This window comes from Equus asinus, chromosome 29, assembly GCF_041296235.1.
Source record: "Equus asinus isolate D_3611 breed Donkey chromosome 29, EquAss-T2T_v2, whole genome shotgun sequence".
Lineage (NCBI taxonomy): Eukaryota > Metazoa > Chordata > Mammalia > Perissodactyla > Equidae > Equus > Equus asinus.
Genome location: NC_091818.1, coordinates 28,471,763 through 28,493,749, shown reverse-complemented (window position 1 = coordinate 28,493,749; position 21,987 = coordinate 28,471,763). Strand labels below are relative to the sequence as shown.

Below are 21,987 nucleotides of genomic sequence, written 5' to 3'. Positions count from 1 at the left end.
ATGGGACTTGAACTATACTTTAGATCAAATGAACCTAACAGATATATACAGAACATTCCATCTATCAGCAGCAGAATATACATTCTTCTCAAGCACACAGGAAACATTCTCTAGGATAGCTATGTCAGGTCACAAAACAAATCTCAGCAAATTTCAAATGATTAAAATCATAAGAAGTATCTTTTCCAAACATAATGGCATGAAACTAAAAATTAATACAGGAGTACAACTGGAAAATTAACAAATATGTGGAAATTAAACAACACACCCCTGAACAACCAGTGAGTCAAAGAAGAAATAAAAAGGGAAATCAAGAAATATCTTAAAACAAACGAAAATGGAAATACAATACACCAAAACTAATGGGAAGCAGCAAAAGCAGTGCTAAGAGGAAAGTTTAAAGTGAGAAATGTCTATATTAAAAAAAAGATCTCACATAACCTAACTTTACAGCTCAAGAAAACAGAAAAAGTAGAACAAACTAAGATCAAAGTTAGCAGAAGGAAGGAGATAATAGAGCAAAAATAAATAGAAAATAGAAAAAAGTTGAAAAGATCAATGAAACTAAGCACTGGTTTTTTGACTAAACAAAATTGGCAACCCTTTAGCTAGACTTACCTGAAAATAAAAAGACAAGACTCAAAAAAATAAAATTAGAAGTGAAAGAGAAGTCATTATAACCAACAGCACAGAAATACAAAGGATCATAAGAGACTACTATGAGCAAATATATGCCAACAAACTGGGCAATCTAGAAGAAATTAATAATTGCCAGAAACATACAACCTGCCAAGTCTGAATCATGAAGAAATAGAAAATCTGAACAGATCAATGACAAGTAAAGTGATTGAATCAGGAATCAAGAACTTCCCAACAAAAAATCCCAGGACCAGAAAGTTTCATGTGTGAATTCCACTGAACGTTTAAAAAAGAATTAACATCAATTCTTCTCAAACTCTTCCAAAATTTTGAAGAGGAGAGAACACTCCCTAACTCATTTTGAGAGACTAGCATTACCCTGATAACAAAGCCAGATAAGGATACTATAAGAAAAGAAAACTACAGACCAATATCTCAGACGAATATAGATGCAAAAATTCTCAACAAAATATTAGCAAAGAGAATTCAACAGGACATTAAAAGGGTCCTAAGCCATGATCACATGGTATTTATCTCTGGGATGCAAGGATGGTTACCATATGAACATCAATAAATGTGATACACCACATTAATAGTATGAGAGATAAAATTATATGATCATCTCAGTAGAAACAGAAAAAGCACTTGACAAAATTAAACATCCTTTCAAGATAAAAACTCTCAACAAAATGGATACAGAAGGAACATATGTCAACATAATAAAGGTCATATGCAACGAGCCCATAGCTAACATTATACTCAACAATGAAAGATTGAAAGCTTTCCCTCTAAGATCAGGAACAGGACAATCGTGTCCACCTTCATAATTTCTATTCAAGACAGTACTGGAAGGCCTAAGAGAAATTAGGCAAGAAAAAGAAATAAAAGCATTCAAATCATAAAGGAAGAAGTGTAATTGTTTCTGTTCGCAGATGACATGATCTTGCATATAGAAAATCCTAAAGACTCCACCAAAAAACTGTTAGAACTAATAAACGAATTCAGTAGAGTTTCAGGATACAAAATCAACATACAAAATCCACTGCATTTCTATACACTAACAATGAACTATCTGAAAAAGAGATAAAGAAAACAATCCATTTATGGGAGCATCAAAAACAATGAAAATACTTAGGAATAAATTTAACCAAGGAAGTGAACCCCCATGTTCATTGCAGCATTATTCACAATAGCCAAGATATGCAAACAACTAAATGTCCGTCGATGGATAGATGAATAAAGAAAATGTGGTATATATACACAATGGAATATTAGTCAGCCTTAAAAAAAAAAGGAAATCCAGCCATTTGCAACAACATGGATGAAGTATGAGGGCATTATGCTAAGTGAAATAAGTCAGAGAAAGACAAATAGTGTATGATCCTACTTATATATGGAATTTTAAAAAGCCAGACTTATGGAAACAGAGAGTAGATTGGTTGTTGCCCAGCCATGAGGATTAGGGGAAATAAGGAAGATATTGATCATTGGGTACAAACTTCCATTTACAAGAGGAATAAGTTTTGAGGATCTAAAGTAGCATGCCGACTATTGCTAACAATACTGTATACTGAAAACTGCTATTAAGTAGATCTTAAATATTCTCACAAAACAAAAACAACAAAATGGTAATTACGTGAGGTGAAGGATGTTTTAATTAATCTTATTGTGGTAAACATTTCTCGATATATATTTGTATCAAATCACCATGCTGTACACCTTAAGCTTAGACAATATTATGTCTCAATAAAGCCGGAAAAAAGAAAAACCAAAATTAATAATGTAACTGTCCACCATAAGAAACTAGAAAAAGAAAGCAAGCTAAATTCAGAGGAAGCTGTATGAAGCAAATAATAAAGATTAGAGGGAAATGAATACAATAGAAAATAGAAAACAATAGTGAACATCAGCAAAACCAAAAAAGTAGGTTTTTTGAATGATCAAAATTGACAAACCTTTACCTCAATTGATCAATAATAAAAGAGAGAAGACTCAAGTTACTAATATCAGGAATGAAAAACTGGATATTACCACCAAACTTAAAGAAATAAAAATGATTATAAGAGAACATTATGAACAATTGTATGCCAAAAACTTAGGTAACAAATGAGGAAATTTTGAGAAAGATATGAAATAGTAAAACAGACTCTAATAGAAAATGTGAACAGAGTAAAAACAAGTAAAAACATTGAATCAGTAATCAAAATAACTTTCCACAAACAAAAAATCCAGACCTTGGTGGCTCCATTGGTGAGTTCTACCAAAATGGATATTCACATGCAAAGAATGAAATTAGACCCCTATCTTACACCACTCACAAAAATTAGCTTGTTATGGGGGCCAGCCCAGTGGTCTAGCGGTTAAGTTCAAATGCTCTGCTTCAGTGGCTCAGGTTCACTGCTTCGGACCCTGGGCATGGACCTACATCCTGCCCATCAAGCCATGCTAAGTCAGCATCCCACACAGAAGTAGAAGGGCCTACAACTATGTACTGGGGCTTTGGGGAGAAAAAAACAAAAGAGAGGATTTGTGACAGATGTTAACTCAGTGCCAATCTTCCTCACCAAAAAAAAAACACAAAAGCTTAGTATGGATTAAAGACTTAAATGTAAGACCTGAAACCATAATACTCCAAGAAAATATACAGAAAAGGCTTCCTGATATTGGTCTTGGCAATGATTTTTTTTGGATAAGACACCTAAAGCACAAGCAACAAAATAAAAAATAAAGTGGAACTACATCAAACTAAAAAGGTTCTGCACAGCAAAAGAAATGATCAACAAAATGAAAAGGCAGCCTACGGAATGGGAGAAAACATTTGCAAACCATATATCTGATAGGGGGTTAATATCCAAAATATGTAAGAGACTCATACAACTTAGCAAAAGCCAAATAATCAGACTGAAAAATGGGCTAAGGACACGAATAGACATTTTTCCAAAGAAAACATACAAATGGCCAACAGGTACATGAAAAAGTGCTCAACATCACTAATCATCAGGAAAATGCAAATCAAAACCATGAGATAGCCCCTCATACTTGTTAGAATGGTTATTATCAAAAAGGCAAATGATAACAAGCGTTTGCAAGGATGTGGAGAAAAGGAAACCCTTATGCACTGTTGGTGGGAATATAAATTGGTATAGCCATTATGAAAACAGTATGGAAGTGCTTCAAAAAATTAAAAATAGAACTACTGTATGATGCGGCAGTCCCACATCTGGGTACATATTCAAAGGAAATGAAATCAGGATCTCAAAGAGCTATCTGCACCAAATGTTTACAGAATTCATACCAATTTGTCAGACTTTTCTAAAAAATTGGAGAAGGAATACTTCCTAACTCATCCTATGAGGCTAGTTGTATCCTATTACCAGAATCAGACAAAGACATCACAAGAAGTGAAAAATACAGACGATATCTCTTAGGAATACGGTTGAAATAATCCTCAAAAAAAACCTAGAAAATTGACTTCAGAATCATATCAAAAGAAATACATCCCATTAACAGGAATTTATCTCATGAACACAAGGTTTGTTCAACATACCAAAATTAAGCAATGTAAGACACCATACCAATAGAATAAAGGGAACAAATGTATAGCCATATCGGTAGATACAAAAAAAGAATTTGACAAAATCCAACACCCATTCATAATTAAAAAAACACTCAACAAGCTAGGAATAAAAAGTATCTTGCTCTATCTGATAAAGGGCATCAATGAAATACCCATAGCTAACATGATACATAACAGAGAAAGAGTTGAAGCTTTCCCTCTAAGATCAAGAACAAGACAAGATGTCACTCACCATTTCTATTTAACATTGTACTGGAGATTCTAACCAGAGTACTTAGGCAAGAAAATAAAACAGAGGCATCCATATTGGAAATGAAGATGTTAAACTGTGTTTGCAGATGACATGATCTAACATATAGAAAACTCTAAAGAATCCACACACATATAAAAAGCTAACAGAGCTAATAAATGAGTTCAGCAAGGTTGGTTGCAGGATCCAAGAACAATAAGCAAATATCCGTTGTATTTCTATATACCAGCTGTTGTCTGATTTGAATCCCCTCCACCCAATTCATATGTAGAAATCCTAAGCTGTAGTATCTCAGAATGTGTCTGTATTTGAGATAGGTCTTTTAAAGAGGATATTATGACAAAGGGAGGCCTTAAGCTTGGGCCTTAATCCAATCTTACTGGTGTCCTCATAAGAAGAGGAAATTTGCACACAAAGAGAGACATCAGAGATACCCTTGCATGGAGCAAAGACCGTGCAAGGACACTGAGAGAAGGCAGCTAACTGCAAGCCAAGGAGAGAGCCCTCAGAAGAAACCAAACCTGCTGACACCTTGATCTTGGACTTCTAGCCTCTGTAACTATGAGAAAATAAATTTATATTGTTTAAGCCACCCTTCCTGTGGCTTTTTTTTTTTTTTGGCAGGTCTAGCAAACTAATACACTAGCCATGAACAATCCAGAAATTAAATTAAGAAAATAATTCCATTTATGATAGCATCAAAAAGAATAAAAGACTTAGGATTAAATGTAGCCAGAGAAGTGCAAGGCTAGTATACTTAAACTACAAAACAATTTTGAAAGAAATTAAAGATGACCTAAATAAATGGAAAGACATCCCACGTCAATGGACTGCAAATTTTAATATTGTCAAGATGGCAATAGTCTCCAAATTAATCTACAGATTAAATGTAATCCTATCAAAATCCCAGCTACCATTTTTGCACAGTAACCAAAACGGTTGGTACTGATACTAGGAAGGAAGTCTAGATCAATGGGATAGAATTGAGAGTTCAGATTAAAACCCCCATATATCTATGGTCATTGGTTTTCAACAATGATGCCAAGTTCATTCACTGAGAAAACAATAATCTTGTCAACACATGGCTGACACAATTGTTTATCCACATTCAAAAGAATAATTTTTGTCCTCTTCCTCACGCTGTATACAAATATTTAAACAAAAGGGATAAAAGACCTAAATGTAAGAGCTAAAATTAAAAAACTCTTAGAAGAAAACAGAGGTGTAAATCTTTGTGACCTTGGATTAGGCATGGGTTCTGATATATGACATTGAAAGCAGAAACAACCAATGAAAAACACTTACATTGGATTTCATCAAAATTAAAAAAAAATTGTGCATCAAAGGACACTATCAAGAAAGTGAAAAGATAATCCACAGAATGAGAGGAAAGGTTTGCAATTCATGTATCTGATAAGAGCCTAGTACCCAGAACATATAAAGTACTTTTATAACTCAACAATGAAAAAACAAATGACCCAATTAAAAGGGAGGCAAAGGGTTTGGATAGATATTTCTCTAAAGAAGATATATAAATACCCAATAAACATATGAAAAGCTGCTCAATATTAATAATCTTTAGGGAAATGTAAATTAAAACCACCATGAGATACCACTTCAGGCCAACAGGATGGCTATAATTTTTTTTTGATGGAAAATAATAAATGTCTGGGAGGATAAGGAGCAACTGGGACCTTTATAGATTGCTGAGAATGTAAAAAGTTGCAGCCATTGCGGAAAACAGTTTGTCATCTCCTCACAAAGTTGACCATAGAGTCACCATACCATCCATATGTCCACACAAATTGTACAAATTGTACGTGGATGTTCATAGCATCATTATTCATAATAGCTAAAAAGTGGGAACAACTCAAATATCCATCAACAGATGGATATAAAAAATGTAGTAGATCCATTCAGTGGAACATTATTTGGCGATAAAAAAGGAATAAAGTACTGACACATGCCACAGCATGGATGAACCTTGAAAACATCAAGCTCAGTGCAAGAAGTTAGAGGCATAAGGCCCCATATTGTAGATTCCATTTATATGAAATGTCCGGAATAGGAAAATCCACAGGGACAGAAAGTAGATTAGTGGTTGTCAGGGCCTGGGGGAAAAGGGCAATAGGGAGTGACTGCTAGTGGGTATGAGTTTCTTTTTGGGTGATGAAAATGTTCTGGAATTAGTTTTGACTTCCCAACCTTGTGAGTATACTAAAAACCGCCGAACTGTACACTTTAAAAGGGTGACTCTTAAGTTATGTGGATGACATAGCAATAAAAAATTCATGCACTAAAGATGCAAACAAAAAGAGGAGATTTAGAGGAAAGGAAAACCAGATGAACGCAAGGTGAGGAAGGGAAATGCAGTACAAACCAACGGGGCTGAATATTAGCCACAATGGTGCCCTGTGGTGCAGAGCGCTCCAGCAGCCAACACAAGGAGCCTTGTGATCCATGCCAGAAGTAACAGCCTCCACCAAGGGCTCTGCAGAAGCACAGCTTCTGCTGGGGCTGACACTTGGGAGATGTAGTTCCTAGGGTTCAGACATTTTCATCAGTTCAGAAAAATCTGGATGGGTTATAAAGCTGACATAACATCCACAACAATCAACATTTTCAGAACTTTCCCACGTGCTCCATTATTAGGCATTGTGCAGCATATTTTTTATCATGTTCATTTCACTTATTAATTCACTAAGTGCTTGCTGAGCGCTTGCCCATTTTCCTTTTTTGCAAAACACAGGAATTTAGCTTACCGTTGATGAGTACAATTAAGGAATAAGATTTATGTTTCTAACTACACATTGTTGCTACTTAAAAAGAAATGTAAGATAATGTTCCTACCCCTTTTAATAATTATTTTTAATAATTCCATTTTAATAAGTTCTTTTCTACTACTTTTAGTTGCACATTTTTGTACTTTGCTATTCACTGGTCAAGAACACTTTAGCTTATTAAGATTCAGGAAGAAGACAGTATAAACATGACTGAAATTTTAATGCAATATATTATTTCATTTGGAATGAGCCAGATATAATTATATTGTTAGTTTCATCTAAACAGTAAAAGTGGTTTTGATATGAGGCTAAAAGGCATTAAGTATTCTTGCATGTTAAATGTTCTTATAAAAAAAGAATGCTGTTTGCTGTTAGGCAAATTTTTTTTCAAAAAATGCTTATTTGATTCTAACCACTCTATTCATAAAATTTTTACTTAAAACTATAAAACAGCAAAAACCTGAAATATCCCTTAACAACATAATGAAATCCCAGTTTATTCTGAGAGCAGAAGTCAACCAAGAGAAACAAATGTCTTGTAATTTCATGTCAGAGGTCAAAAAATTCGCCCTATCAAATGAGGAGGGAGAGGAAATGCCATGGACCAAGAGGAAAAGGACATAATATTGGTTTAGGATTGAATAAAAGCAATCCATTAATAGCAATTTCCCTTTATCTGACAGCAATTGTGGAAAGTTTTAATGAATCTTATTAAAATGGACAAAAACTATTTCCTGAAGTAATACCAAAAAAATAGGTTACAATAAATGCTAAGTCCTCCACAGCCTGTATTGTATCTCAGTTTTTTCCAAGTAAGCACGATGTTTTTTGGAGTATCCTGTTAGCCAAGTTTCAATGTAGGACAGGTCCTTGGAAACACAGCAGTGTTAAAGTTGGAGGTGGGATTAGATGAGTAATTGTAATTCCCTTTCTACAGATAGTATTGCACTTGGAATGTCTCAAAATCTCTCTGAAGGTTGGTTTAGATAAAGGGTTGCAAACAGGTTTGAAATCTGCACAGACGCTAGCTTAGGTGCTAATGTCTGCCCAAAGTTCTATGTTGTCGAGAATGACCCTGATATACGATCTTAAGTTCTTAAAGGACAGCGTTCTATGAATTCCAGATCTTTCTCATGGACAAAGAACTCAAGTGTTACTCCTTTGCGATTCCTGATTCATTTGCTCCTTGAGAGGTTAGCTAAAATTAAGGTGGTGGGTAAAAAAGCCCCAGCAATTCAGTTCTTAACCCTATTGTACACAAAAACAAACCTCACTTGTTAAAACTCTTCTCTCAAGTCAGATGGAAGATGAAACTTTTCCACAAAAACATCTGAAATTATCTCTATGAAATTGAAATAGACAATTCTACTATGGTTAAACATATATGGCACCTCAAATTATTTAGGCCACAAATTATACTACTTTTAATTAGCTGGAATTGCATGAGTAACCACCTCTTTCCATTTCACTCTGAACATACTGTCCAACGTATATTTTACTTATTTGTTGCTTGCCACTATGTAAAGGCCAAATAATTTTTTTCTTCACAAATAATCATTGGGTGGCATTTAAGGCAAAGCATCAAAGCCTAAGTTTGTTACAGTGATGTCCTCTCTTAGTTCTGGGTGCTAAATCATCATGTGTGCATGATTTTTGCTTACCTGCATCTTATCCCATATCTAAGTATTTTCTATGTGGGCGGCTCTTCAGAATAAGATTAAGATATGAGTAAAATGAAACAAACAGCACTAGTGAGATAGACAAAACATAAAAGCCTTTCCAGACTCACTCTGAAATACTGTTTGGCTTCCTGTCAATTCTTGGCATCAAATTGCCACTTAAGGTATATAGCTTCAATTAGGAGGGCAAAGCATTGCTGACAACAAACAACAAGAAAAACAAACACTCCTAATTTGCACATATAATAATAAAAGAGAAAAGGAAAGAAAATGATACTAGGGAATGGTGGGTACTTGTTTCTTCTCAGAAAAAGAGGAAACGCTCCTTTTCCTACTGTGATGAAAGCAGAGGGGAATATTCCAGAATGAAAGAAGAGATGCTTTCTTGAGATGGCTCCTGCTGGGTCCCCCATCATTTTGCATATAATGGGAAGTGGAGCTGTACAGAACTTTAGGAAGCTGTCCACAGGGATGCATGAAGTGGTGACCTCACTAGGGTGGTTACAAAAAATCAACATCAAATTTTGATTAGAAGATTCAGTTTTCCAACTTAATGTTAAACAGATAAGTAGCCTAGGTAGTCAAATTTGGATGTAATGTTGGATAGAACTTAAAACTCTTCGGTGAGCAGAAATAAAACAATCAGATTTCCTAAGTATAGTGAGGAGGAAGAAATCAACCAGTTGGGAGAAAGCTCAGGGGAGAGCAAGGATCTTGGCAAAATAAAGTGTGAATGCATGACATGTTTATTCATATATATACTGCTGAAATAAATAGCAAATTGAGGACTGGATTAGGGAGAACATATTACACTTCCTGTTTCCCCTTTTCTCACCAGCTAAGTAACCATGAGCGAGGCATTCTATCTGCATCAAATTAACAGAGTAATTGGATTCTTTGGATTCACTTCCCGTGGGGTTTTTTGGGGACAAAATTAAGGTGCTTATTGATGGCATCCACAAACTCGTCAGAACATGGACTAGACAGGACAAGAATACACTAAGCTTTAGAATTTAGAACACAGAAGTAAATTCTCTCTCCTCTCCCTTCCCTCTCTCTTAATTTAAGAAGCATAAAGTCATGTGTTTTGTGCCAGGAGCTGTTCTCAATTCTTCAAGTATACAGTATTAACTCACTTAATCCAATACAACGACCTTCTAAGGGCACTACTACAGTTGTCCCCATTTGATGGATGGGGAGCTGAAGCACTACGAGATTAAGTAAATTGCTCAAAGTCATGCAGCTATTTAGTGCAGGAGGTGGAATTCCAGCTCAGGTAGTCTGGTTCTAGACTCTACTTTTAATCAATACGTTTTGCTTCCTTTCTTTGTGTTTATCCGTTTAAGATGAGGTTAACTATGCAAAATAAGATGTAAACTAACGAGAAGGCTGCAAAGGGTTAAAGCTGAAGCACATCCGCGAGCTGAAAAAACAAAAACAAACTAGCAAGCGAATGCCTATTAAAACCCCCGTAGGCAATTCAATGGGCCTCCTGTTTCTTTAAACTCTCGCTTTCGCTCCCGCTGACACTTTACAAAGCCAGCGGCGGCGGGGGGACCACACTGCCGCGCGCTCCTTCCTCCACCCTCCTCGCGGGTCTGGGGTCCGAAGGGGCTTGGCGGGGTCAGTAACCGAACTGGCTCTGCTTTGCTTTCCTCACACCCCAACCACTGCCACACACGCCCTCCCGGGAATGGCGAACTGTAATTAACCCTTTAGCGCCTAGGAAGACCCCGCCAGCGGCGGGCGCCCGCTGGGGCCGGGGCCGAGGAGGGGGCCGGGGCCGGGGCGCGATCCCCCGCGGTCTGGCGCGAAGGCGGCCTGGGGGCCAGGTGGGTGTGGGCCGGGTGCGGGGATGGCGCCCCGGCGGTGCAGAGGTACCGCCCGGCGCTTCCCTCTTCGCTCGTCTTTCTCGCCTCCTCTCCCGGCGCTCCGGGCCACCGGCTGCCCGGGGCGGGCCGGGCTGGAGTTGCCCTCTCTCCCCCTCCTTGCTCTGCTCTCCCGGTTTAATCTCTCGGCGACTCCTCTGCCAGCCCCGAGGAAAGTGCAGCCATTGGACAGGTCGGTGCTAGCTGCCAGTTTCGGGGAGGAAGGTGGGAGAAGCCTGGAGGAGCGAGGGGGAGGGAGGAGGGAGGAGGGTGCAGCGGCAGATCTGGCAAATTGCGATCTGCCTTCCCTCCCCAAAGTGTGGAGCGGGAGCGCGGGGGAGCGCGGCGGCGGCGGCGCCTCCTCCGCCACCAAACTCCGGGGCTTGGCGGGGCTTGGGGCCACCTCCTCCTTAGCCAGGAGAAACCCTCTCCCAATAGATTTCAGCCTGACTTTTTCCTCCCCATTTCTTTCTTCTTCCTCTTCCTCTTTTTCTTTTTTTTTTTTTAAACATATTTTTCCTGGCTTCGGACCTCAGTCTGCTGCAGCCCGAGCCTTCCCAGGGCTCAGCTCCTCGGGGCTGCCCATCCCTCCGGCTGCGAGAAAGGACGCGCGCCCTGCGTCGGGCGAAGAAAGAAGAAAAACTTGTCGGAGGGGTTTCGCCAGCCCACAGTAACCCCCTTCTCGCAAAACCCACACCTCCCGCGAAGGCCATCCCAAGACTGGGGAAAGTTCCTTCCGAACCGACAGCCCTCTTGGATCGGGAGGAGGCAACCGCGCTGGCTGTGGAAGTAGATCTGTTTTGAACCCAGTGGAACGCATCACGGGGGCTCGGAAGTCACTGTCTGCGGGCAGCGGGCTGGCGCTGCCTGTGCGGAACCGAGAGTTTGCGAGCCCCGGCCGCAAGTGGCCTTTCCTCCCCGCAGTTGTTGATCTGTGTCTGGGGTGAGGGCTGCGAGTGTTCTGGGAAGTTGCGAAGAGAGACCCGGAGGTCCGGAGAAGACTGCGCTCCGCCTCGTACTCCCTTCTGGCTCTTTCCGGCTCCCGGGTGTGAAATCCAAGCGAAATTTACAAAGGCCTCCTGGTCCAGCAGACCCCGGTCCTCAGCGTTTGGCCCTGTTGTCCCCATTCCCACTGGGAGCCCCGGACCACAGGGCGCCAGGGAAGGACTGGCGGGGGGGGGGGAGGTAGGTCGCGGCGGCGGCATGGCGAGGTTCCCGAGGGCCGACCTGGCCGCTGCAGGAGTTGTGTTACTTTGCCACTTTTTATTGGACCGGTTTCAGTTCGCTGAAGGGGAGCCTGGAAACCAAATCAATGGTAAGATGCACTTTGCCTTGTTGATTTTGTGCTCAGCTGAAGACCTTTCTGGCACCCCCATTCTCAACCCACCCCTACCTCATCTATCTGTCCTTGGGAAAGTATTGCAATTGCTTTTCAGGGAAACTTGGTCTTCCCAAATGGGGAGACAGAGGGTCGGCTAGAGAAGGATGGTGGGGACTGAGGTTTTTTTTGAGAATTTCGGGCTTGCTTCACCTGAGCGGCAGGGGAGGGTACTGTTTCCCCCAAGTCGCCCAGACAAGGCTCTGTGTAAGAGCCAGCCTGCTTCTGTGGATACCTCGCCCAGGAGCTGACATCCCTGGGCTGTCTCCTCTCCGGCTCCTCCTCTTTTCCTGCTGCCGGGATAAACTAAGCGCGTATGTGAAGGGGGCCGTGGGTGGGGGACGTGGTGGCAGCCGGGGATTGCAGGGCACCCCTTAGCTGGAGAAAATTCCCTGTGGCCACACCTTCCTCCCCCACGCGATCTGCACCTTGCACCCTCTCGCTGTCTGGGGCCGAGCGGGCGCTGGAAGTGGGGCGGGGAAGGTGCGGCTGGGCGCAGAGGAGGGGAGGAGGTGGCAGAGGTGGGGCGGGCGCGCCGCTGGAGACCGACCCCTGGTCCTATTGTCCTCCGCTGGCCTGCTTCGCAGACGGGCCTGAACGTGCCGGGGGTTTCACTGAGTGCCCGGACATTGCCCCAGCGCGGAGCTCCGGCCTCCGCATCTTCCCAGGGGTAGCGCCTCTTGCTCTGACCGTTGCTCCAGCCAGGTGCGCGTCCAGCCGGGAGCCGCGCCCCCGGGGCAAGCGCGGAGCCCAGGATGCCGCCCTCGGCTCGAGGCCGCTGGTTCCTCCGGGCGAGGCGCTGCTGAGCCGGAGATCCAGCTGCTTCCCGGAATCCTGCCCACTGCGAGTCGGGCGCCTGCTCTCTGTTTCTGCCGCTCAGGCACAAAGTGAAGAAACAGGCAGAGAGAGAGAGAGACCTTGGCAGAATTGTGAGCTCAGGCAGACTTCGAGAGGAGGTGAAATGAGCAAAAAACACTTGGAGGGAAAAGAAAAAGGAAACAAAAACTTTCTGGTTAGGATAATCAAGGTTTTGTTTTGTTTTGTTTTAATTCGGGGGAGGGGATGATGCCTCAGAAGGTATACACGCTTCCGCAACTATCAAACATGAAAGTCACAGATGGAACGCTCGGGAGGGAACCGAGGGGGTTCCAGGTGAGGTGAATCTTGAAGGAGTCCTTGAATGAAATTTTACCAAGCTGAGACCTAGAAGACAGCCAAAACGCTGTGTCTGCCCCTGCTGTAAATTCTTGTCGAGAAGGCGCAGATTCTGACTCTGTGCTCCAATTTATGATTGGAGGGGTGTGCGTGTTGGGGGTTGGGGGCACCATGGGGACAACACTTTTAAAGCTGTGAATAAAACGCAGATTTCCTCGATGTTGGTTTGTCTTTGTCATACGTAATTGTTCTGCATAAATGGACATAGGTTGTTCTTGACTAGGTATTTCTATCAGTACATCAGACATTCTGTTTATTTCTTTGATATATTTCATTGGTTAAAAAAAAGACTTTTACGCGTCCGGGAAGCAATCCATTTGTTTTAAAAGGTGCAAGAGTAATTTTCATGAGCATATTCATGGAATAATAAATAAATGCTTAAAGCAATTTACTTCATCCCAAAGGAGGTTAGAGAGGCGCGTGTGCCAAAAGATTTCCGAAGTTGTTTATTTGAAAACTTCTTTGGCAGTGGAAGTAAATAATGCATTTACAGTAAAAAGTAAAAGAAAGGTCAGCAAATGTTTATTTTTTCTGAAATTTCTTCTTAATAATATGTTACTGAGAAAAGAATATACTGAATTTATAATAAATTGACTGTCGTAAGTTCTCAAATTGAAGATTAAATTCATTCCACTCTAAAACCGGCCAGATAATTAAAAGCCTTTGCTTTGAGGAATATAAAATACCTAAATTGTTCAACGTAAATGCACAGATATTATAAACCAGTCCAATATTTCTGGTGGAAAACTACTCTAGAAACTTGTATATTTATGGGATTGAGTAAAAAAGAAATAGTTTTAAATGTCTTTGCAAATTTTTTCGGAGATTTGTTGCAAACTGAAGTAGCTTCATTCCTGGATATCAATCTACAAATGGTTTTATGAAATAATCTTGGAATTCAATGGTTAGCCTATTGAATATATAAAATATAGCAATGAACTGGAAGAAAAAATATAGTTTCCTTTGTAAAATAGTCTAGTTAAAACTTCAATATAGGAAATAAAAAAGAAGTTGAGCAGTCTTGAAATTTGGCATGTAGCAATCAGAACTTTTATTACAGACATTTTGGCACAGAGGGAAAATCTGATTTCATAACTGGGACATTTTATTATGTATTACTTCAGAAATGCTGCAGTTGACTTTATTGCCACCAGAGGGCAGAGAAACTGCTAGTTTCTTCCATTCCCATTCTTTCCCAAATTTCTCAGATTAATGATCCTCAACATTTTGCTTTCCTATGCGCAACATTTTTCAATATTTCAACTTCTCATTTGTAAATAAGTGGCAACTTACAATAGTGAGAGTTTATTACATTTTCTGTTTTCATTGAAATTAACTAAATATTCATTCATCCAACATTGATGTAGCTCCTCCTACATGCAAAGACTCAAACTTTGAATACATTCTTGCGGTGTAATAAGTACAGTGGAAAAAAAAAGATACCTCTTTTGCATAATTGTTGGAGGTTGTTAACAAGTTAATGTGAAATTCCCAAGAATATAGCTTTAAAATATCTCTTATGATTAAAAGTTCATTCTCATATAATGCATTTATTTTTAGGTTTGAAGGTACTCTACACATATCTGAAAAGTATTTGCCTATACTCAATAGTATGTCTCAACACCAATATTTAGAGAAAAATAAGCTTAGAATAATTCTCAATGATGTAAATCTCAAATCATCTCTGTATTGTTATACATTCATTCTTATGTCCTATACTGATTAAAATACCATTTAGTAACAGTGTCAAAAGAGAAATGTATTAATGTCTCAATAAGTTCTAAAATTTAAATGAGGAAAAAAAGGCCTAAAAATATGTTGTTTGATTTTGGCCTGATTATTACTCTTAAATATGACAATGCAACAAGGAAGGTCATTACCACTAGATAGAGAACAAAAATTGCTTAGGACCCCAGGGAATTTTCACTTTTTGGGCTTTCTAATATTGCTGTGTTCTAGAGACAAGTTGTTTATTTTTAGCAGATCATTTACATTTGTTTTAGTTGTTTCTCTAGTTGGATATTTTTCTATTCTGCTTTCATTGGAGTTAAAAATCTTAGTTTCTTCTCATCACAAGGAGAAAATTTGTTTTCCTTTATTCTTTTCCTCTTTCTTTTCTTTTTATTGCATCTATGTGAGAAGATGGATGTTAGCTGGACCTATTTTGGTAATCATTTCACAATATATGTAAATCAAACCATCATGCTGTATGCCTTAAACTTACACAGTGAGGTATGTCGGTTATTTCTTAATAAAACTGGAAAAAAAAAGAGAAAATCTTTATGGAAAGGAAGACAAAATATTTTAAAATATCAAACAATCTAAAAAACCCTTAGTTTGAAATATTACTAATTCGTGGAGTTTGTTATGAGAGTATCTCTGTTGAGGTTTACTGTCACTAGTATAAATTTTCTGTTTGCGTACATACCTAGCATAAAAGATTATAACAATAGGTTAATTCAAGTGAATACTCTTTATAAAATGGACAAGGATGAGATTATTGGACAAATGACAGGTTAATTTTTATCAGTCAATGACTCAAGACTGCATACAAGAATTTTTTAAATACAAAATATGAGAGTCTTTTCCTTTAGAGAATAGATACAAATTGAAACCTGAGGTTGGGTAAGTTCGGACTGAGACATAGATGTGATCTAGAACGTTTGTGTCAGAAATAAGGATTTTAGTTCATGGATGTCTGCATAGAGATTTGGAATTATTATAATTAGGACAGTTTGTGCTTTCTTAAGTTTGATCTTTAGAAACAGGTTCTTATCATGGAGAATGTGCTTCAGTAACACTTAGGAACAGAAGATACTGATTTGCTCCAGACGGGTTTCTTCTCTGCAAGAATCAGATACTTTCATGCAGAGATGTAGATAATATGGATACTTTTCAATTAATTTTGTCTCAATTTTTTGCTTCTTAAAAGGATATCTCCTGTTGTAGAAACGGTATGTTTATAAGGATGAATGAAGTGATCAACAACTGTGATCATGAGATCTAAAATAAAGTCTTGAGCCATTTCCTCACCACATTAGATACAATCTCTTCATCATGGCCTTCAAGACCATTAGCATATGGCCTCAACCCACTTTCCCACCTTCCTCTCCTCTGTGTGTTTTTTTAACACTCTAACCAAATGAGGCTCTTTGCTGTTCCCTGAGTATGTACCATGCGTCACTACTGCTTTGCCATTCTTCCTCCTCTTCCTTCCCTAATCCATCCATCCATCCATCCATCTTCTACTCTTTCTTACAGGCTTATCTCAAGTGACACCCTTCACAAAAGGATGTGATGTCATTGAACCCTCAGAAAACTCTATGCCTTTTTTAATACACTTGTTTGACTCTGCTTGATTTTGTAGGATTTTTTTTCCCTCCCCATTTCTGCATCCTTTCATATATTTTCTTAGACCACATCACATGTTCTTGAGGTCAGAGTCTATTGCCATTCATTTCTGAATCCCCTGCAGCATCTACCACATAGGCATGCAATAAATTCTTGTTGAACTGACTGGGCTGAATGGAGTTATAGTTCAAGCTGAACTGTTGACTTGAATGTCACCTTGGGAGACTTTTTTATACCTCTTACTTTATTTATCACTTTTTCCATCAATAAGATGGAAATGAATATCCAGACAGGCTTCACAGAATAATAGTTGAAAAGGAGAGAATAGGATCCAAGGTCTGCCAAACTGTCACAATGCTTCTGGTGGATGACATTCACCTTAAACCTTCTATTAATAGATAGAACTTTGAAAAAGTTCATTCCACCATTCTTCTATACCTCTGGTTTCTGACTGAATTTTCACTCATGTTCTTAATCTAATACCTTGAAGTACAGTGTGGATGTGTGTGTGTGTATATGAAACTGTATGTGTATATATGCACACGTATATGTAATGGTGGTGTTCTGTTTTCAGTGGAGATGAACACTAGTGCATAATTGTAGATTTTGGTGAAATTACTTTTGAACTGAACTGTGCTTAGGCCTCATGCCATTAACCTACACTGAAGGAAGCTTTAAAACACGTCTCATAAAACTTGTTATGGTGGCTGTTCGCGGGAGTGGTTGGGGGTATTGTGGAATCCATTGCACAGTGTCTGCTTCCTGGGAAGCCGAGAGAGAGAAAGAGAGAGAGAGAAATCTTGTGTCTTAGTAGCAACCACAGTTCTTCTTCCGACTGGTTTGTTTGTATCTTCCGGACAATATGAATAGTGACCAGGTGCATTGCCTTTTAAAATTTGGTTTCCTGAAAGCTCAGAACACAATTTGTGCCCACTCCCCTCCCCCCATGAGTATATAAACCCCTGGCTTACACTTGGTGTACTAAGCTTACCTGGGGCTTCATCTTATCTTTCCTACTCTCATTTATCTCTGTCCAGATCTTCTCAGTTGAAATCTTGTCTCGTATTTGTTTTAGAGATGGAAAATTAAATAAAAAGTTATCGCCATAATATATAAGCTTATATATTATTATTTTGTTTTTCATCTTTCTTTTAATCTGACTAATTCCAGGCCTTGGCCTTTATTCTAAGCACATTTTCTCAAAGCTTCAATTGTCTCTTTACAGTACCCCACTCTGAGAAGTCTTTCTTCTTCACTGCCGTTCACACAGGGTATCTTCCCTCTCTGTCCCCCTGACAGTGATTCTGTTCAACTGAGGAAGTTCCTGCAGAATGACAAAATGGTGATGCTTCTGTTAAGACAGTTTCTGCTGCTATGTGTGTGTCATATATTTCCTGGCCAAATTAACAGAATAATATCTGAGGAAAGAACAGAATATAAAATGTTCTACATTGTGTATGAACCCATTTCATATTTGTTCTTTGCTTTGTTTCTATTTTGACCTCTTTAATTAAAAAGTGGTGAGATATAGAATGATGGTAAAGATTTGGGCATTTAAATAGAATTGAGGTCTTGTCAGGGGCCTATTTGGAATTAGTATAGCCTATTAAAGATGACAGATCTGAACATGAGGTCAGAAACTGTGTGACCTTCCTTGAAATCCAGACTTTTTTTTTTTGAGGAAGATTAGCCCTGAGCTAACACCTGCTGCCAATCCTCCTCTTTTTGCTGAGGAAGACTGGCCCTGAGCTACCATCCGTGCCCATCTTCCTCTACTTTATATGTGGGATGTCTACCACAGCATGGCTTACCAAATGGTGCCATGTCCGCACCCAGGATCCGAACTGGCCAACCCTGGGCCACTGAAGTGTAACGTGTGAACTTAATCACTGTGCCACCGGGCTGGCCCCAAAATCCAGACTTTTGATCCCTTCCTTCAGAGGCCATCCAAACACATCTAAGCATGCTGGCTCTCCTTTCTCCTGCAAATTAAAATCAGCTCTCCTTACTATTTCTGCTTCTGGTGTTGCAGTGGAGAGTGGCCTGTGATTTTGTCAAGAGAGGGTCACAGTGGCTAGGATGCAGAATGACTTCCATTTTACTTTTCTGGAATCTTATTACATAGTTTCTCCCCCTTCCCCACCTATTATTTTTCACTCATTAATTAAAAATTTTCCTTAGAATCCATATAGCTCAAGGTCTCATCCTATAGGTAAGATGCTTAGCTCGTTGAGGCTTTGAGAACACAGATAGAATGTGAAGAATTTGCCCTGTCGATAAACTGCATAAGAATCAGAATATTTAAAAGTCAATTTTCTACGCATTCCTTGGAATGTTCAGCTATAGGAGAAGTCTAAAAAAAAAGCTTATATATTCTCTTTAAGCTTGATGCTTGGTAAGTACACCTGGTTCATTTAGATTAGGAATAATGTGTTCTCTGGTCCAGTTGGAATATGGAAAGGTCAACATGCAATGATGTAGGTGCATTTAGGCTATAGCTCATGCTGAGTCTATTATAATCTTTGCTTAATTCTCTCCAAGAAACAAATTTAGACAGTAGCTACCCCTGACCCAATGAACCTAATTATTTAATTGTTATATTTTCATTCATTCGTTTGGTCAAAAAAGTTCACTGACCTACTGCAGGTACAGCTGGGAACACGTCCAGTGGTGTATCTGACTCCTGTTGGCTGTTCTCTCTCCGTTTGCTATCCATTTCCTTCAATACATCGAGAAAGATCTGTACGCAGATTATATCAAGGTAATCTGCATTGCAAAATATTCATGAAGAAGTGTATGTGAAGATTTTTGGTATACTGAATCATGTTCTCGGGGCATATGGGTTCCTGCTATTTAAAGGCATCCTGTCCTCAACTTTTGATTAAAAGAAAAATCAACTTAGTTGTTTTGCTAGTTCATAGTTTTATGTTTAAAATTAGCTAAAGCATACCACCTGTGCATGATTCTTTCAAGAATTGTATCATCTGGTATTAGCTATTTTAATTCTGACTCTTTAATATTTATATAGGGGCTAGGAATATACACCTTTGAATATATTTTTGTAAGTTAGCCACTTTAGTAAACAACTTATTATTAGTTTGATGTCACTAATTGCTAATTTACATGATATTTCAGATCTATTTTTGGAATTTTAATTGCAATTATTTACAATTTGCTATATTCCAACTAACAAAAATTGAACTCAAAGACATGTCACTGTGTACTTGCCTTTTTGTTCTCTGATTCTTGTTTGTTTGGAGTGGGAAGAGGGAGACTCATTTGAGTTTTTTCCCCTCACGCAACAAAAGTTTAAAGAATACTTTAACACCTATCTGAAAACTCTGGATCCCCTGTAAAAATAAGGTTGACTTGTAAGGTAAAAAATTGCCATTTCATATTTTAGTTTGAAAACATTCTTACTGTATTACGAACATATTGCTCAATGTTTTCTTTTCGTAGATGATTTAACATCATAGGATATTACGTATCTTGTGTAATGTTTATTTGTATCTGTTTTGACATAACTTGGATTTTAAAACTTTACATAGTTTTTTAAATGTTTATTTCTTTTATTCAACTTGAATGAAATTTATGAAAGCTTTTCGTTTGACATGAAGTATCTGTAAGTATATTTCCTGTATCAGAATATTGTGGTAACATTTGTTAACATGGCAAGACTCGCAAAATACTGATGAATATGTTGTAAGACAGTTTTGGTTGAGGCTGAATTCTGTAATAATTCACATCACTTGCTGTTTTGTAAACATGCATTACGTGTGCTTGTGTTGGTCCTAATTTCCCCCAATTTATTTATCCCATCATTGATTTATCCAGTCTTCCAATTATTTTCCCACAGTTGATTTATCCAATCTTCCATCAACAAATAATCAGTGCTGTTTTGAACACTGGTCCTATGAGTATCCTTGCATAGGTCTTTTCATGTGCATATGTAGGAGTTACTCAGCTTCTATTTGGAAGTAGAATTCATGGGTTATTGGGCTTGTGAATGTTCTACCATAAAAGATAATTCTTGGAATAAACACTGCTAGATCTTCAAGAGAAAGTACTTCAAAGATAAAGGGGTAATTATCTTCAAAGATAAAAGGATAATTATAATTATGCCGGTACAGATATCACACAGTCGTAATTACTTTAGCTTTATAATAAGTTGTTACATCTGTCGGGGCAAACCCGTCCTCCTTGTTCTTGATCTTCAGAAGTGTCCTGGCTATTCTAGAAGGCTCTTTGCTTTTCATATCTTTTTTAGAATGAACTTTTCAAGTTTTACTAAGAATTCTGTTGGACTTTTGGGTTGAAGTCTCATTAAATCTCAGGGTCATTTGGTAAAGATTTCAATTTCTAAGTAACTTGGAGATGATGTAATTTCTTTTCTACAACATCTAAAACCAGAACACGTTCCCCAGCACTTCGTAACAAATTGTTAATAGGGGCAGTTGGGCAGTGACGTTTCTGGTTGAAACAATGTCCTTAGATTGAGGCCCAGTGCTGTTTTCTTGATCACATCATGAAACTAACCATACATTTAATTGTTTCTTAGGAAATACAGGGGAAACCGTAGGTTAGTTAAAAGTAACAACTCAACTAAGGGAAAGAATGTTAATTCCCAACTTCTCAGGAGCTTCCACAAATGAGAGGTGAGTGCCAGGCAAGTAATACATGGAAATGATGACATTTTTATGGTGTCCCTTTTAGTAAATTATCTCTGGATCAGCACAGCAGTTCCAAGCAAGACTTTAAATTTGATGCTTAAGAAACAGCTCTGTTGAGAATGGTAAAATCCTCTGGATTTAGGATTCTCCTTAATGTTTATTCTTCAGCTAATTAGTATCAATTCCATGAGAGATTTACATTGAAAGAGAGTATACTTTACAAATTGCTACCATTTAAAGATAATAGATTTATGATTTTATTTAGACTCCAGACATTTTTAAATGAGAAGTTTATAATTTGCTTGATTTGAAAATCCTAACTTCCCCTCCACTTCAGCACAATTTATGACTGGCCATTGCTCTGAACTCATGCATGCTGATCTGGATATTTTTTAATCAGGAGTAAATGGACAAGTCGAGCAGCTTGTTTTATTTCTTTGTTATTTAGCCTTCATTATCTCTTTAACATCTGTTGTTCATTTCAGATATTTTTAAAAACAAGCATGATTCAAAGTCATTCTGCAGATGATAGTCTCATTGTCTGGACATTGCAAAACAGCTTTACGCAGGAAGCCAG

General features: G+C 38.7%; 1 protein-coding gene across 2 annotated transcripts in view; it reads left to right on the top strand.

Annotated features, from left to right (window-relative positions):
* The first annotated feature begins 10,533 nt into the window (after positions 1-10,533).
* PLXDC2 (plexin domain containing 2) overlaps positions 10,534-21,987 on the top strand; it is a 406,735-nt gene continuing 395,281 nt past the window's right edge. The window contains exons 1-2 of one of the 2 annotated variants that reach the window (XM_070501269.1): positions 10,534-10,551; positions 11,333-12,111. In XM_070501269.1, coding sequence (XP_070357370.1) covers positions 12,000-12,111 — 112 coding nt within the window. In that variant the 5' untranslated portion in view covers positions 10,534-10,551; positions 11,333-11,999. Of the gene's footprint in view, positions 10,552-10,785; positions 10,990-11,332; positions 12,112-21,987 lie in introns of those variants that run through there. The other variant, XM_014846019.3, reaches the window with a different exon arrangement.